This window comes from Antechinus flavipes, chromosome 4 (assembly GCF_016432865.1).
Source record: "Antechinus flavipes isolate AdamAnt ecotype Samford, QLD, Australia chromosome 4, AdamAnt_v2, whole genome shotgun sequence".
Taxonomy (NCBI): domain Eukaryota; kingdom Metazoa; phylum Chordata; class Mammalia; order Dasyuromorphia; family Dasyuridae; genus Antechinus; species Antechinus flavipes.
In genome coordinates, this window is record NC_067401.1 from 139285370 (window position 1) to 139303158 (window position 17789).

At 44.3% G+C, this 17789-nt stretch overlaps 1 protein-coding gene across 1 annotated transcript; it reads left to right on the forward strand.

The window, feature by feature from the left end:
• Positions 1-399: 399 nt before the first annotated feature.
• Positions 400-13434, forward strand: SGCA (sarcoglycan alpha). The gene is made up of 10 exons (XM_051994795.1): positions 400-509; positions 1845-1958; positions 2183-2337; positions 2693-2765; positions 3254-3452; positions 4165-4327; positions 5156-5364; positions 6433-6459; positions 12172-12375; positions 13272-13434. Exons 1-9 carry the CDS (start codon positions 467-469, stop codon positions 12350-12352), a joined length of 1164 nt encoding a protein of 387 aa, XP_051850755.1. The 5' UTR covers positions 400-466; the 3' UTR covers positions 12353-12375; positions 13272-13434.
• Positions 13435-17789: the final 4355 nt, after the last annotated feature.

A 17789-nucleotide genomic window follows, 5' to 3' on the forward strand; every position in this document is an offset into this window, starting at 1 on the left:
TAAAGAACCCAACTGGTGTCCTGTCTCCGGAGAGAGTTAGCCAATAGACACAGGAAATAAGAAGTGACCTCATCCATTCCTCTGCCTCCAGGCAGGCTGCCATTAGGCAGGCTGCCACTTACCCCATCCTGGCCAGAGAAGACATGCTTCTCCCAGCACCCAGCATAGGCATTTGCCCGTGGGTGCTTGGTTTGGGCAGATATATGAAGAGAAACGAACAAATCTGTATCTCCACATCCACTAAGGGGCATATTACAACCTTGCTCCATAACATTTTTTTTTCTCTTCTTCTCCATAAATCATTCACTGTCTTAGGGTGGGGGTGGAATACAGTCAACAGGAGATTATTTGGGACTGCAGCTAGGACCCAGTTCCTCTGTCTGAATACCCTCTCCTCTGCCCTCCCCCATCCAGCACCCGCCTGTCTGCGTCAGTCAGAGGGGCCCCAGCCGAGGTTGGGGCAGACATGGCGGCAGCTCTGGTGCTGGTCTGGACTTATCTTCTCATAGGCAAGTGGGGATCAGCCTGCTCCAGGAGACCTGGGGCTAGGGGAGTAGTTGGGTTATAGAATCAGGTTGGGAGTTGGTGAGGGATGAGCAGGTTGGGATTGGGGCTTAGAAAGGTGGGCTGAGGAAATTAGGATAGAAGGTTGTATATGATTGTCAGGGTGAGACTTTTGCAAACTGGTCTGTGAGCTGTGAGGTCAGGATGAGAGGACTGGACTTACTGAGTGATTGTGGGAGTGTGAGGGAATGTGCTGCTGAATTGAGGGAATCTAGGGAAAAGTACATATTAGTTCCCAGTTTTGCCCAAAACTCCTGTCCCATTCCCTTTAATGGGCTGAACTTGTGGATGGTGTACATAGCTACCCAGTCTGCTCTAGAGCCTGTAGCCCAACCCTGGCTAAATTTGGCAGAGAGGGGGAGGGGACCTATCAAAAGACACTCAGGGAAGGCTGTTTTTTACTCCACCCCTAGGAATCCTTATCTTTAGAAGATCCTAGGATCCAACCCCCTAATATAACTCTTGTCTGCTGCCTTCGGGGGCTGTAGGTGTAGATCATATTTCTACTTTGGACAATCTTTACCTCACCACTCCCAATCCTGCTCTCCTCTATCTATTCTCCATGCCATCAGAGTACAATGCCATTTTTCTCTGTGACTAGTTCTGTACCCATATCTTGCCCATTTCACTGGAATTCCCATTAACAATTCATTCCCACCCCCAACGCCCACTCATCAAAAATTTTCTCTAAAATGAAATCATAAGAAAGAAGAAGATTATTGCTAATCAATCATGTCATGCTTCCCCCCCCCTCCCTGAGTGTCAATAAGTGGCTTGTCCAGAATCACATAGGTAGTAAGTGTTAAGTGGATTTGAACTTGGGTTCCCCTGATTCCAGAGCCAGTGCTCTATTCACTGTGCCATCTAGCTGTCCCTAATTGTGACATGTTTGACAATTATTAGCACTATTTAGATTCCTTGTCTTTCCCCCTCAAAATTGAAGATCAAGGAAAAGAGTTGTTCTTGCACCCAACTGCCCTCGGTATAGTCTATTTGGGATATTGCTTTGTTAGAAGCAAGTGCCACTCTATGGTTTCAAAATGGCAGTGTCACCCAATTGTGCTGCAAATAGGAGGGACCCATCTTGGGGCATCTTGGGTACAGGGTAGATTAGGGGGTGTTTCAGGGATCAGGGAAGGAGGAAGACTCTCTACTTAACTTGCCCCTCCTGACTTCAAACTGCCCTCCAGGGATGATTCTATTCTTAGAGGCTGGTAAAACTCTATTAAAGGGAGGTTGAGCCTCTGGGATTTAGACCTCTTTGTATTCTGTCCCCACAGGACTCCTGTCTGAATTTGGAGGTATTGGTGCTCAACAGATGCTGCACCCTCTCATCGGCAGAGTCTTCATTCATATGTTGGAGCCCACTAGTTTTCTGGATTTGCCTGACAAGGGTGAGGAGTTCTATTCACTTAACACCCCCTCTCCTCTGCAATAGATCTCAAGAGGCCCATGGGACCTCTAGGATTCCTCAGGGGAGAAGGGCTGAGGAAAGGGGTGTTCACGTCTCCTGATAGTTGACTACATAGTTGTTGCCATGGGATGGGACTGTTAGATGCCTTTTCCCCAGGAAGGTGAGAGAGCTAGGTGTTGAAGTGCCTGCTTCCCTTCTTCCCAGATCCCAGACCTCATACTCTGGTTACCTTTCATGCCCACCTACTGGGGCATCCAGACTTGCCTCGATGGCTCCGCTATACCCAGCGAAGTCCCAGTCATCCTGGTTTTCTCTATGGGACCCCTACACTTGAAGACAGAGGCCAACAAATCATTGAGGTACCTGAAAGAGTCCCATGATGACCCCAGGCTTCTGAACCCTTATATCTGCTTGCCCCCATTAACCCTCCACCTCTGAAAAATGAAGGGGTTGGGCTTGGATGATCAGAAGATACAGCTCTGACAATGGCTCCCCAGAGGTGGAAGGCATCTTGGATCTTTATTTGCATGTTATTTACATATAATTTGCATGGCAATTAGTCCATATCCAGCTGCACAGATGTCACCCACCCCTACCCCCTCCTCTTCTCCTTTCATTACTCTCCTCCCCTTGGCAAGGCCTCTGGTTCTACTCCTCCCTCCCCTTAGACTTGGCACCCTGGATTCATTCACTTCACCCCATCTCCTCCCACAGGTTATAGCCTATAATAGAGAGAGCTTTGAGACAACCCGACAGAGATTGGTACTGCTGATAGGGGAGCCTGAAGGTAACATTGATCCCCTTCCTACTCCAGATCTTGTGGCTTTCCCCTAGGAAAGAAAGAGGAGTTAGTGTTTATGTATGTGTGTGGGGGGGGTGAGATTGAGGTGTTCTATTAAGGACCAGAAATCGGGAATTTGAGAAAATGTGAGATTTATTATTATTATATAAGAGAGCCAGGGAATGAATTCAGAGATTGGTAAGCAGAGAGCTTGTATTAGGAAAGAGATTGAAGAGGAACACAAAGCATTGAAGTTACATGGGAATTTGGGATGCTATATGGGGGTGATTCTGTGATGAAAAGATGGAAAAGGGGCTTTAGGATGGTGCTAAGCTATGGGATTAGGATTTGAAGTTTGAAGAGGGAAAGATAGAAAAAGAGAGGCAAGAATTGGGTATTGGAGTCTAGGAAGTTGGAGTTAGGAGTGACAAAGGATAGGAGGTTTGGGGGCTTATGTGGATCCCACCCAAGGTACTTCCCCTGTCCTTCCACAGGCCCCTCACTTCCATATGAGGCTGAGTTTCTGGTGCAAAGTCACGATGTTGAAGAGGTGTTGCCCTCACCCATTGGTCAACGCTTTTTGACTGCCCTGGGTGGACTCTGGGTGCCTGGAGAACTACAGTTACTCAACATCACTTCTGCACTGGATCGAGGGGGTCGTGTCCCTCTTCCCATTGAAGGCCGGAAAGAGGGGTAGGCTTGGTGGGGGATCCTCATGTCACTTCCCAGTTACTTGGCCTTTTCAGTATTTAAAAATGTCAAGGATATAAGCTTTCAGTGTAGCCATTCCTTTCACTGAGTCCAAACACAGCAAAATGTCAGAAGCAAGAACAGAAATTAAGTCTTCCTGAATCCAGATCCAGCTTTTTATTACACCATGTTGCCTTTTGCATTTCCAAACTATCCATCTATCAAATCCAAGGAAACTTCCTTTAATAGTCTCCTTATCCTCACCCCCATTTCTTTGAATGAAAGGGAAAGGGGAATAAATTCCTAATTCTACTAATTCACTGAGTTGTGTCTCCTCTCCAGCCCTTTCCACATACATCCCTCAAGGGTTGCCAACAGTTCTTTCTTTTCCCATTAGAGTATTTTATTTGTTTGTATGTTTTACACTCTTAGAAGAAAAAAGTCATTCAGTGAATAAGCATTTGTTTTCTCTTCCACCTCCTTACTCCCTTCCCTAAGGAAAAAAATAAAAGACAAAAAAGTCCTTGTAACAAATATTAGTCAAGGAAAACAAATTCCCACATTGTCTGTGACCAAAAATGCATGTCTTATTCTGCAATCTCGTCTTTCCCCCATCTCCCCATGCTAATAAATCTCCCTGCCCTCCTCAAGTCTATAGCACCTTCTAGGGGTCAAAGCAGTTCTTGCTGCTCAGGTGTGATCTCTTCTGACCTAGGGTTTACATCCAAGTGGGTTCTTCTAGACCCTTCTCCACCTGCTTGAAGGTGGTAGGGTCCCCTGCCAGCCATGATCGCTGCACCCAGGGCCAGCCACCACTTCTGTCCTGCTATGACAGCTTCGTACCCCACTTCAGAGTCGACTGGTGCAATGTGTCCCTGGTGAGGAATGTGACTTCCCCTGAATGGGTATTCTAGCCCCTGCTATATACACGCATCAAACTGAATGAAAAGCCCTAAGTTCTGCTACTTCAAGACAAAAGGGAATGACAGTCATTTAACATCTTTGAGTCTCATTTTCTTTATAAAATGGGGACAATCAACCCTGCCCTGTCTGACTCACAAGCTTGGGAGAAGGATCCAGTGGTGTGTGTAAAAGCACTTTGTTAACTATAACAGAAGAAAGGGGAAAATGATTGCTCAATTGATTATCATCATTTTGGTCTGGATTTATAAACCATTTCCCCTGCCAATGCATATCAGCTATTTATCTGTAATTTATAGTCTTAGAGTACCCTTAATATGTGTATTAAGGTATTATAAAGAAAACAGATCCTGTGGTTCTCCCTTCCTACACCAGGGGGCCTCAGCTACCCAGTGGACCGATTTGCTGGGAACCCTGATCAATCATCAGACATATAAACCTTAGAGGTTGTCTATCCACCCTTCTCATTTATAGAAGAGGAAACAAGAGTCAGAAATGTTAGAGTCACACAGATAGAAAATAGCCAATCCAGCTTTTGAACCCTAGGTCTCCACTGGACCGCAGGCAAGGGGAAGGAGGGAATGTGGGTGCTGGGAGGTCAGTTCCCAGACATGACTCCAACTATGGTTAAAGACCATTCCCCATTGCCCTCAGGGGACCCAGGGATCAGGCCACAGAAGTCTTCAACTGTGTTTTCTTTCACTCTGCTGGTCCCTGTTTTTCTCCTAAACTATTCCCTGATCTCTCTCACTTCAGATCAAGTTATTTTGTTCTTTTCAAACCAGGTGGATAAATCAGTTCCTGTACTACCTGGTCCAGTGCCCACATGGGGCGATGGCATTTTGGAGCATGATCCCTACTTCTGCCCCCCAACAGAGGCACCTGATCGATACTTCCTGACGGACGCCCTGATAACCCTCCTGGTACCCTTGCTGGTGGCCCTACTTCTTACCCTGATTCTGGCTTACATCATGTGCTGCCGAAGGGAGGGCGTGTAAGTTGGGGGAGAAGGGCAGATCATGGCAGGCCCTCTATCTCTTTCCATTTCCTCATTGGATGTGGAATCAGGGAATGCTGACTCTATTTCTTGCATTTGGGTTATCATGGCAGTCATTTTTCTCTTGGGCCCTAAATTGTTGCTTTGTTAAATAAGGGTGGGACTAGATAAACTCTAAGGTATCTATGATTTCAACTAAAGCCAGTCTGTGCTGTGTTAGGAGCCAGAGGTAGCCCGCAGGTTTTTAGATGAGTTAGGAAGATAAGGGATAGAACTAGCTGTGTAGCTAATCCTAAATCTATGGGGAGGGCTGGTTTTTGTTGACCATTTGATCCTTTACTGACATCTTCCTCCAGGGCCTTTTAGGTTTCATAGATAACTGAGTCCTAAACAGGACTTGTAAATAAGGTCCCCACCACCCTACGTCCCATATTAATTCTCAGTATTGTCTCTTTTTTAAAAACCCAGCTTTGCTCTAATATTGCCTTTTGCTAACTTTGAGGATTCAGTGGCTGTAATGTCTGGGCTAGCTCTCTGGAGGACCTCAGGATCAGTCAGAGTCCTTGGTCTTTAAGAGGAGAAGTAAAAGAGGCAGGCAAGTTGCCACGTGGCTCATTAGAAGTGAATCCTGGACTCTGGAGTCCACAGCCTGAGGTCTCTCTCCTTCTCCTCCTGCGGCAGAGCGACTCTGATCTCTCTCCCTCAGCCCTCCAATCCTTGCCTACAATTGCCTCACCACCACACATTCAGCAAGCACCAATGGTGAGGAGAGCCATCACATCACCATCTCATCTAAATATATGTATATAGAACCATTATCTCACAGAAGCAGGTAATTAGCCTTAAGTGCTCTGCTGTCTGATTCAAGTAGACTTTTTCAGAGTTTCAGCCCTCTGCAAATGGCAGTATGCAAATGAGCATCCCATTCCTCTTGCCCCCTTTGAGGAAAATCAGGCTTAGAGCGTGTGCTGCTAACAGCCATTGGCTCTGACTAGAAGCAGAGGTTGGGAATGGCGGTGGTCGGCATTCATCAATTGATGCTATCTCTAACTCTCCTTTCTACAGGTTGAAGAGAAACCTTGCTACCTCTGAGTGAGTATGACACAGAGAAGAGGGGTTTAGGTGAGAGGATTCCTACTTTTGGGAGAATGGAAACCATTTGAGAGGGTTCTTCATGCCGAGGGTCTGAAAACATTTTGTTCAAGTTCTGAATGACAGAGATTAAGTTCTCTTCACTGCAGAGGATGGTCTTTTAGGTGGGGCAGGGTGGGGGGAACCTAGCGATGGAAACCTGGCCTGTTGGGTCCATAATTGTGTGCATATATCTCCTGGTCAGGACTTAAAGTGAGGATAGTTCCCCCACCAATCAGTTTCCCTTCTCCCCTGCCAGTCTTGGCCTCCCAACAGAGCCTTGGTTTAGCTTAGGAGTCCTTTTGTCATTTCCCACTGCCTTGCCTATGTTTTCTTTGCCATCTTCCCAACCTGAGGCGCCCGCCATGCCCAGCAGACCATCGACACCCCTCCCCTAATAAGATCAATAGACTTCCAAAGAACCCTATAGAGGCTCGTGTGAAATAACAGTTCCCTTTATTCACACCGTGCCTGCGGCTGGCCTGAGTATTCTCATCCCACTGGCCTGGCCTCCTTCACTATTTCCGAGAGCGGCGGGCTGTCTTGCGGGATCCCTTTTTTTGGCGCCCCTTGGCCTTCTGCTGCTCCTCTTGGGGTGGCTGCTTCCTCTGGCGCTTCTGCCTCTGGCGCCGCCCTGGCTTCTTGCACTTCAGCTTCTTCTTGCCCATTCGGAAGGAGCCTGAAACCCCAGTGCCGGTCACCTGCTTCAGCACCCCCTTGGCCACCAGTCCCTTTAGCACCCGCTTGAAGCGCTGAGCATTGCGGACCATGTTGAAGCCTGTGTTGCTAACAGCCTTCTTCAGAGTGGCCAAGGAGACTCCCCGGCGTGTCTTGGAACCTGCAACTGCCCATAGGATCACCTCTGACAGGCTTGGTCTCCGGCGATTGCTTGGGCATTCAGCTTTGTTCTCCCCTGATGCCCCTGTGCCATCAGGCACCTGCCCCCCTGGGGAATCAGCAGAGATTGGGGCTACAGGTGGAGAGGGGGGCTGAGGTGTAGGGTTCCCCTCTACTTCTTCCTCCCCGGCTGGGGCCGGGTGAGGAGAATTAGGTGTTACGACTTCCAGGTTGGTGGGAGGGAAAGACTCTCAGAAGGGCCAATCCTGGGTAGTCGGGGGCTGTCGATAGGCTGACTGGGTGAGGCTTGTCTCTTGACTCCCGGAGCCCCTTCCCTTTCAGCTCTGACTAGTGGCTTCCCCTGATGGGAGGACGGACTGAGGTTGTGTGCCCCTCACTTGGCCCTGCAAACTGGTGGGATCAGGGAGAGGGGCTCAAGGCAGTCTCTATGGTGATCCAAGAGCGGCATTATGACCACATCAGAACCCTGTCGAGGGGGTCATAGTTGGGCCATTGTTCTCTGCCATGGGGGGCACAGAGAGCAGAAGGGGTCTAGGTGAAGAAGGGGCAAGGCTCGAACATTGGGAAAACCAAGTGTCCCAGTCCTAAGGGGCATGTATATAATTGCACGATAGCGGGTGCGTAGGTAATGGCATGTTGGCAGATATGCTTACGTTGGTGCTTTGGAGGACATGGTTGATGAGTCCCCACAGCAGAGCGAGAGTTGATATACTGTAGCAAGTACACGTTGATGGATGCAGGCAAATGTATATCAAATAGATTACACTTATGCTTCTGCATTTTAGCATCTCATGCTTTGGAGATGATAAGGCTTAAATACATTTTGGAAACCAGTTTTCCATGAGTGCATTACAGAAAACACACACATCATAGCATTTATGTTGATATGTTCACGGGGAGTGTTGAAAAAACCATGAAATGAAAACAGAGCTTTTGGTTCAAGCCATAGAAAACAAGCTCTTGGATTGTTTCCACTTAACTGTGTTGTTGGATAATAATAACAGTAGCTAGCATTGATACATAATACTTTTAGGGTTTGCCAAAGGCTTTACAAAGATGATCTCATTTGATTCTCACAACCATCCTATCTTTAGGTAGCAACATTAGCCCCATTTTGTAGATGAAAAAAACCAAGAGTCAAAGAGTTGCTTAGGGTCTCACAGCCAGAAAGTATCTGGGAGGAAAGAAAGGATTTGAACTCAGATGTTCTTAACTCCAGGGAGTACTAAGCTTGCTGCTTCATGATCCCCTCTTTCCTCTTTAGTTTCTTATTTGGAGAAGAGGAATATTCCTTGTCTTATCTTTCTCCATCCTACCTGATTCCCCTCATAAATTTTTATACAGTCTTATCTTCTCCCTTCTCACTCCTCTTTCTTTTCTAGAAATGTGAATTTTGCCAGATAAATTCCAGACTCTAGAGGTTATTCTATCCCTTCCCCCGCTTCAGACAGAACCTACTTTTCCAAAGTTTATTCACATTCCGAAAACCCGTTTGCTAAGCCCCATGGGAAAGGAAATTCCATGCTGATCAGATCTAAGGCTTTGTATAGTCTAATATCATTCCAATGGATTATAGCTAATTGGAGTCAATAAACATTGCCTACTGTATACCAAACCTTCTGTTAAACATTGGGGGGGGGGGAGAGGGAGGGAAGGGGGTGGAAGAGAAATGAAGAAAAAACAACAGCTCCTGCCTCAAAGAACCTAAAATCTAATAGACTAATTTTTCACCATGTATAATACTCTTCCCATATGTGACTTGGAGTTTTAAACGAAATGAATTTACTTGTGTTGGAGGCCTAGTTTACCCATATATGGAATATTAGAGCCTCCCTTCAGAGCTGTAACTAGGGCAAGGTGACTGGTGCTTTATCTCAGGGCACCTAAATTTAGAGGGGACTGACAGCACTCTTTACTGGGTAGAAACAACTAAGTTTAAGACCTAGTTAGGAAGTATAGTTAAAATTGGAAGATGATAGATCTTACTTTGTACTGAAACTTCTCTTGGTCAGAGACTTATGCTGGATACTAGGAGCAAAACCCAGAGGAAAGTGATAGTTTCTATCCTCAAGGAGCTTCCAGTTAAGTGGGGTTAACAGGACACAGAGCCAAGAAAGTCTTCTTCAATAAGCATTTATTACTCCTTATTAGTTCGGTATCACGTTAAACACTAAAAATGCAAAAAAAAAAAAGCAAAACCATGCATAATACTTGCCCACCACAAGGGGCTCACATTCTAATGGGAAAGACAATATACAAATAAGTATGTACATGCAAAATCTCAGTGGGAAGGCATTAGCAGCTCTGGAGAACAGGAAATGCATGCAGAAGTTTAAATTTAGGCTGAGTTTTTTAAACTCAAGAAGCAGGAGGTAAGAAGTCAGAGCATTCCAACATGAGAAAGAATCAGTCCCAGGCATAGAGTTGAGATGTGGAGTATTGTATGTGAGTAGGATGTAAGCCAGAGTTGCTGGATCACAGAGTACATGAAATGTAAGCATCAGGCTTGGAGTCTGAAAGACTGATTTTTCTAAGTTCAAATCTGTCCTCAAAATATTTCCTAGCTGTGTGACCCTGAGCAAGTCACTTAACCTTGTTTTCATTCCATTCCTCATCTGTAAAATGAACTGGAGAAAAGAAATAGCAAATCACTCCAGAATTTTTTCCCAAGAAAACCTCAAATGGGGTCATGAAGAGTCAGACATGATTGAAGCAATTGAGCAATAAAAGTAGAGAAAATTGGTCCGGTTGTGAAGGGCTTTTAATGAAATGCTACACAGAAAATATTGTTTTTGATCCTGGGGGTAATAGGGGTTTGCAAGAGTTTATGAGCCCCAGGGGTTACATGGTCAGATGTGTATTTTAGGTAAATCACTTAACAGCTGAATAGAGGATGGATTGATGCAGGAAGGCCAATTGGGAGGAAATACTGTAACAGTCTGAGGAATACTGTAACAATCTAAGGGAGAAGTGATGAGGGCCTTTAATATGGTATAGAGTGGGATGGTTGCTATACAAGTGGAGATAAGATGTGTATGTCAGATATTGTGAATGTAGAAATGACAAGATTGAAATGTGGAATGAATGGAAGGAATGGACAATGACACTAAGTTATGAGCATGGGTGGCTAGGAGAATGGTGGTATCCTTGACCATAATAGGAAAGTTGGGATGAGGGAAAAGAGACTGAGCCTGAACTGTCAATAGCAGGACTGGAGGAATGGAAGGGACAGATTTGGGTAGGAAGAATCAGGGAAGTTCTTGGCTATGGAACAGGAAGGGGTGAGATGGGAGGACTTAAAGGAGAGAGAGGTGTGAGCACAGGTTTAGGTGGTTATAGAGGCCAAATCGGAGGCAGGGTATTCTGGGATATGTAATAGGAGGTAGGCTGAGAAAAGGGGAATAAGGAACTTATCCCTTAAGGAGATCAAGCTATGGAATAAAGACTGAGCTTATGGTTACTGTGGACATACTAATTGTCATAGGATATTCAAGACGTACTATGGACATACCATTGTCACAGAATGTTAAGACACTGTGATGAAGTGGGCACTGAGTATACCATCAGTAACAGAGGCAGCATCTCCATGCTGTTTGATGTATCTAGTTCACTGCTCTTTCCATATTAAAGTAACTGTGACTGAACAGTGATTGAACTAAGTTTGGGGTTTGGGAAAAGAGGAGAGGGTTTGAGTGGCATCTAGGGACTGAAAAGGAATTGTCAGAATGGAGCTTAGTGAAAGAACACTGATTGTGGAATCTCAGGTCTTGGACTTGAATCCCAACTCTACCTATTTGACCAAGTCATTTCCCTGCACTTCTGTTACTTCTATAAAATGGGAATGTGGGTTGGAATAGATGATCTGGAAGGACCCTTCCCATACTGTGAATATTTATCTAAAGAAGAAAATGAAAGAGTCCAAGATCATATAAACACCCAGAGTCACTAAAACTCTGATGAAACCCTGCTGCTCTCCATCTCTGAGAATAGAATAGGATGTGAAAAAAAAAGGCTGAACTTGTAGCCAGGAAGTTTGAGATTTAACTTCAAAGAATTGATCATGAGAGTTCTGAAACCCTGGGGTTGGTGTCCCAATTGTGAAGGGTGACTTTTCCATCATGGAGAGATATCTTTAAACCCACGAGAGAGTTTAAAAACTAGGAATTAGTTAACTAGGTAAAGACAGGGCCATGGACAAAATAGCATTGGCAATCCTTGTTCTCCAGCGATCACACAAGCTGGCAACATGCCCAGATTTGTTCTTTCCCAATTCCCCTTTGTCACCTGGCATCTGAATTCCTAGGGCAGAAATTATAGAAGAGGGCTGAAGTGTGAAGTTCCCAAGATATGATACATTTTGAGTCTGTGTGATTTGACATTATACCCTCTCTCCCAACTATTCTGCCATATTTTCCACATAGTTCACTGTAGGTGTTTGCCTTGCTTCCTTTGAAGTTTTGTTGAGCATATACCTTTTTTTAAAAATAACTTTAATAATAGTTTTTTCAAAATACATGCAAAGATAGTTTTCAGTATTCACCCTTGCAAAACCCTGTGTTCCACATTTTTTTCTCCTTCGCTCCCCCATGCTCCTTCTCTAGACAACAAGCAATCCAATACAGGTCAAATATGTGCAATTCTCCTGGACATATTTCCACATTTATCATGGGAACATATAGCTCTTTGTCTGCCACCAAATATGAGCTTTGTGGTATGGGATAGAGACAAACAACCTCCATCATATAACTTGTAAGTTCCCCCATGTCAGACTCTTGGGTGTTCTGACTCCCTCGTTTCTTCCTGATCCTTCAACAGCATACAGATGGTTCATCACAGCACCATTCATGGCAACACAGAAGAATTGCGGCAGATGGCAGCAAACCGTTCGGTGCCTCGGCCTCTGTCCACCTTGCCCATGTTCAATGTGCGCACAGGTGAGCGGCTGCCTCCCTGTGCTGACATTGCTCAGGTGCCCCTCATTCTGGATCAGCACTGAGAGAGGACTTCTGATCTGTCCAGGTGAGTAAAACTAGTTGGAAAATGGGCACACTAGGCAGCCACCTCTCCTCCAATTAGTCTTAATACAGAGGCTGAAGTAGGGGACCTTTACCCAAAGGGACAAATATGGATTTCCCAAATTGCCAGCGTGGAAATCTAGGGTATTGCCATCTATATATAACTGTTTTTCTATGATTCTACACTCAGGTAGAAAGAGTTGGATTTGTAGATGGGATGAGAGTTCAAATCCTGATTCTCTCCATAAAGAAAAAACAACCACAACATCTTTCACAGTTAGAGGGTCACCCACTGCTCGGTTTCAGAACCCTCATGAGTCAGTTCTTTTAAGTGGAACTTCAGTCAGTCTGACTGTAAATCCAACCCCTTTCTTTTGCCCTTTTATCACTCCCTATGTGACTTTCAATATGTCATTGAATCACTGAGCTTCAGTTTCCCTATCCACAAATATGAGCGTATTGGACTAAGGTGATCAATAAGGGTTCTTATTACTATAAATATTATGATCCATGTTGTTTCCTTCACTCCTCCCACTATCATCACCTTGGAAAAAAGAGATACAGGACAAAATCTATCCCATTTACTCTTCTAAGTTTCCTGGACATTCTAATTTGGGGGGAGAGGGGAAGGGAGGCAATGAGCAGGTTTACCTGTTCTAGACCCCAAAGAGAATCTCACTCTCCAAATCTTAGGCTTTCATGACAACAAGATGAGTCTAAATGACTACTCTGGCTCCAATGAAGGAATAGATAATCTTTGATTTCCTTTCCAATTCTAAGACATTGTGATTTTATGACTTGATGACTCCATGATTCTATGATATAGTGTGAGGGAAAAGTGTCTCTGCTCTTCTCCATTCCCCTCTCCTAGCCTCATTATTTCCTTTTCTTTCCCTCCAGGGAATGGCCACATCCCATCTGAGGAATCCAGCTGCTCTTGAGATGAATCACTTACAACAAAGGGCTATGCAGGGATATGGGCTGCAGCCAGGGTGTGGGAAGTGGAAGGGGCCAGGAGGAAATCACAGAAAGGGAGAAAATAAATTCACCCATCTGCAGGTGACTATGGGCTCCATCTTTTTTAGTAATCTAATTCCTCATGTCTACCTCATCTAATTTCTTAGTTCCCTTTCTGGTACCTGGAATTGTTGGAGATCCCAATGTTTGTGATATAGAGATATATGTAATTTCCAAGGAATAGATTTTTTCATATCTGCAGTTTCTGTATCCTTTGAGCTTAACTCCAAAATCTATTCTCCATAGAGAGTTGCTATTCTCCAAAATTCTCTACTCCAAAGATTTTTCGCCTTTTTTTTTTAGTATCATGGATTCTTGGCAAGCTATGAACTCTTCAAAATAGTGTAGATCTTTAAAAATCCATAACTGAAGGAAATTTAATTTTGGTTAGAGATTAGTAGGAAAGAAAAATAATCTCATTTTCTCTCCCATCTAAGTTCACAGACTCTATAAGTCCATGGAGTTGTCAATCTCAAGGTAAGAACCTCTCTCTGGAGGAAATTAGGGAAGGAGAGGAAGGGAACACTGGAGAAAGAGCCACAGTATGGTTTGGGGTATGGATGGGATTAGCCTAGAAAATTAATTGATTATCAGTCTATACATCTTTTTACCTTTTATGGACACAGTCTTGTTTTAGGAACCAAAGATGCATTTACAGTGAGGTGGAGAATCCTGGAACTTGTAAACTTGAAGTGGGAGGTTGTCCAAGGTCTCCCAAACAAGCCTGAACTCTGAAGATATAAATTGGGGATCCATTCCCGAGCTTTGAGTTTGATGTTCAAAAATGTGATAGGGGGTAGGAGAGGGAAAGATATGGCACTATGTGACTTTAGGTAAGCACTATGTCTTGCGCTAAATCTGATCTGCTCTGTGTCACTGGAAAGATTGTTCTCTGTGAAGGACTGAGCCCTGGGTCTTAGGTTCCTCTCCCTACAGACAACTTTCTGGGGCCGCAGGTCCTTTGTCAGAGCCAGTCTAGATAACCTGCCTTTGGTTTCTGAGCTATAACTCTCCTACTTCTCTCTTCATCTTCTTGGCCACTGAATTCCAGCTCAAGAAAACTTTCCCAGATTACTCGGCTCCCGAGTGTTTGGCTCCCTCAGTACTGGGACTTGCTTCACTGAAATCCTAATGCCCTCTGAGCTCCCTTCTGCTAAGGTGCTCAACCATGGCATGTAGCCCCTCTTTGCCTTTTCCTATCCAATCTAAATCACAAGAAAACATTCACTGGGGCTTACATAAAAGGTAAAAAAAAAAAATCAGAAACAATACCCTCCTGCAAATCATTCTCTCTAGATTTGCTGTTGTTGAGTTGGTTCTGTGGCATATGACTCTTTGTGACCTTATGTGGGGTTTTCTTGACAAAGATACTGGAGTGGTTTACTATTTCCTTCTCCAGCTAATTTTACAGATAAGGAAACTGAGGCAAACAAGGTCAAATGACTTGCCCAGGATCACACTGCTAGTAAGTATCTCAGGCCAGATTTCAACTCAGGAAGATGATTCTGCCTGACTTCAGGCTTGACACTCTATCCACTATACCAGCTAACTGTCCACTTCCTTGATTAGATAACCCTAAATTTCTTAAGGTGAAGAAGAAAAAGAAGGAGGAGAGGGAGGAAGAAGAGAAGGAGAGGAAGGAGAAGAAAAAGAGAAAGAAGAAAAAAAGATATGATGATATAATTGAATATATATACAGTCATTATGATCTTCAAAACATTTTATACATTATCTCATTTGATTCTCACAGTGCTGTGAGATATTAATTTCATTCTAGAAGATAACAAAACTGAAATGAGTTAAGTGAGTTTGCCCAGGATTCACATAATTAGTTAAGAAGCAAGATTCAAACTTAGTTCTATCCTTTACCCCAAGTTACCTCGCAATCGAGTTGCCTAATGATGGTGCTTTAGCTAAGTTGGTTCAACTCGTCCTGATTCTTTCCGAGCCAGGTATATCCAGCTCTCTCAAGAGGAAAATAGCAACTTCCCCTGGATTTCCTGGATCAGATCCATTATATCCATTCTTTCAATTCCAAACTTGCTGTTAACCAGACAGGAAGCAGGAAGTTGGCCAGCATGCTATAACCATATTCCATCACCAGGCTTCAGGTTTCCACTCATGGTAAGGGGATGAGGGTGACCCCACCAAAGTTTTCAGCAGCATTTTCTGCCACTGTCTTCTGTTCTGTGTGTCTCATAAATTTCCTTGAGTGGATCTCTCCTGTTTTCTGAAAATGGGGTCAAGGTTCTCCCTGGAACCCCCAAGATGCTCATAATGTTCCTCTCTCTTCCCCTCTAGTCTCCTGAACATCTGCCAAAAGTCATGGTCATGTAATTTCAACATTGAATTTAAAGCTTTGAAACAGCCATCCCATCAGCCTCTTATCCTTTGTTCCTAGTCTTCCAGTCCATACAGTCCTATTTTGTGTCTTGTGTCTACTTTTAGCCAAGAAGACTAAGCTCAGTCTCTCCTGCCAAAGTCCATTTATAGAATCAGCACCGGAAACGACCTTAGAAACAATCTGGTTCAAATTGTCCATTTTACAGATGAGAAAATTGAGGCCCAGGGAATTCAATAACCACAGGAAGTATTGGAGGCAAGATTTAAACCGAGGTCCAATCCAGAAAATCTGAATTCTGAGCCACTACTTTTTCCATTATATTAAGCTGTGACATGCTTCTCTCCATGCAGTTGAGCATTCAGCTGCTCCCTTTTCTCCTCTTAACCAGAAGGTCCTAACAGCCCCTCCCTCTCCTCCCCTTCCCTGGCTCTGGTCTGAGAAACACACAGGAGCCCTTGTCTCCTCCAGGACAGAAGGGGCGGGACACGAAGGAAAGGGAGTTGGATTGATGACAAACCAAAGTTAGAATCAGAAACGCCTTCTCCCCTTCCCTCTTGCCTCCAAACACATATTGGTCCTTCATGACAACATACTCACACACACAAATACACACAGTGCCGATTACACACACACACACATACACGGTGCCGATTCCACACACACAGCCAGATGCATTCTCTCACAAAGCAATCCACAGGCTGCACAGATTCACACATCGTGGGAAAAATAACAGACAAATAAATGGTTGAACAAAACCTGCTTTCTCAGCATCTCATCAGTACTTAAAACTTTTGACACAGGATCATACCCTCTGTCTTACCCATGAACATTGGCTGGATCAGAGACTTGGACTGCCAGCACTCTCTTTCCCTCTCCATCTCCCATTCAAAATCTGACTCTCAGCCAACATCTATTTATAATCTGTGCACACACAGAGACACACACACACAATCGCCGTGCACGTGAACACACACATGCACGCAATCTGTTCTAAGTTAGACACAGTCTTCTGAGTACATATTTCTCGGTTATTCTCCTGATTTCTTGCACTGGCCATTTGAAGCTCAGAGCAGACTCAATACCCCTTCTACATACAAAAATTCCCTTATTCCAATTCAAACAAGGATGGACACATAAGTTAGTCTTTTATATATATATGTTTGCAGAGATACACAAAATACCCATAAAATGCAAGCTCTCTTCTCTACTGTTGTCTTTGAGCCCACTCCCCAGTTCCCCGCCCCAAACATTTCTGAGCCTTCATCAAGAGCCACCAGTGAATTGGGTGAATAATTAAATGTGCCCACGTCATCTGAAACCTGTAAACACTCAGACCCTTTCATAAACACAGACTATGACACTTTTACATATCTCACCCACAGTTATATACAACACCTCCCACATAATCACCATAAAAGGTTCACTAACACTTCTGGGTCCACATTCTCTAATCTCACTCAGTCATATCCCGACAGCGACACACAATCCCGTCATCCTGCCAACCTTGTCAATCCAATACATTCTGACATTCAAGTCACTCACAAGTTTGCTTTCATGGGCATCCATACTTGCATGCACTCTCTGACATACTCACACCTGCCTAATTGTACATACTCTCAGTCCACAGTCACACATACAGTGACTTCCATATACAGTCACCATCCTACGTACTCTGATGCTTTTCAGTCACTCACAATCGCACTCTCACCTATGATTGCAACTCACATGTGTTCATTCTGGCTGACACATGGGCTGTGGTTCATATTTCCAAACATATGAAATTCAAAAGTCAACCACATAAAATAATCACAAATATCTCAACATATTTAGTCTTTGAAATACTATATACATGCGCGTGCGCACACACACACATACACACACACACACAAACCCTTTCCATATACTCCTGCACATCACCGTCCCCCTATATGAACTGTCTTCCCCAGAAGCTCTCTGAAGACAGAGACTGTTCTTTTTAAAAATAATTTGTTCCCCCAATACTAACCTGGCACATAGTAAGCACTTAACAAATACTATTTCACTCATTCATTCATGGT

Excerpts from the sequence above, each read along its gene's own strand:
- SGCA (XM_051994795.1), top strand. The coding sequence starts at position 467 with ATGGCGGCAGCTCTGGTGCTGGTCTGGACTTATCTTCTCATAG. Across the intron at positions 510-1,844 it reads CTGGACTTATCTTCTCATAG|GACTCCTGTCTGAATTTGGA; the intron begins GCAAGTGGGGAT and ends CTGTCCCCACAG. Across the intron at positions 6,460-12,171 it reads AGAAACCTTGCTACCTCTGA|CATACAGATGGTTCATCACA; the intron begins GTGAGTATGACA and ends ATCCTTCAACAG.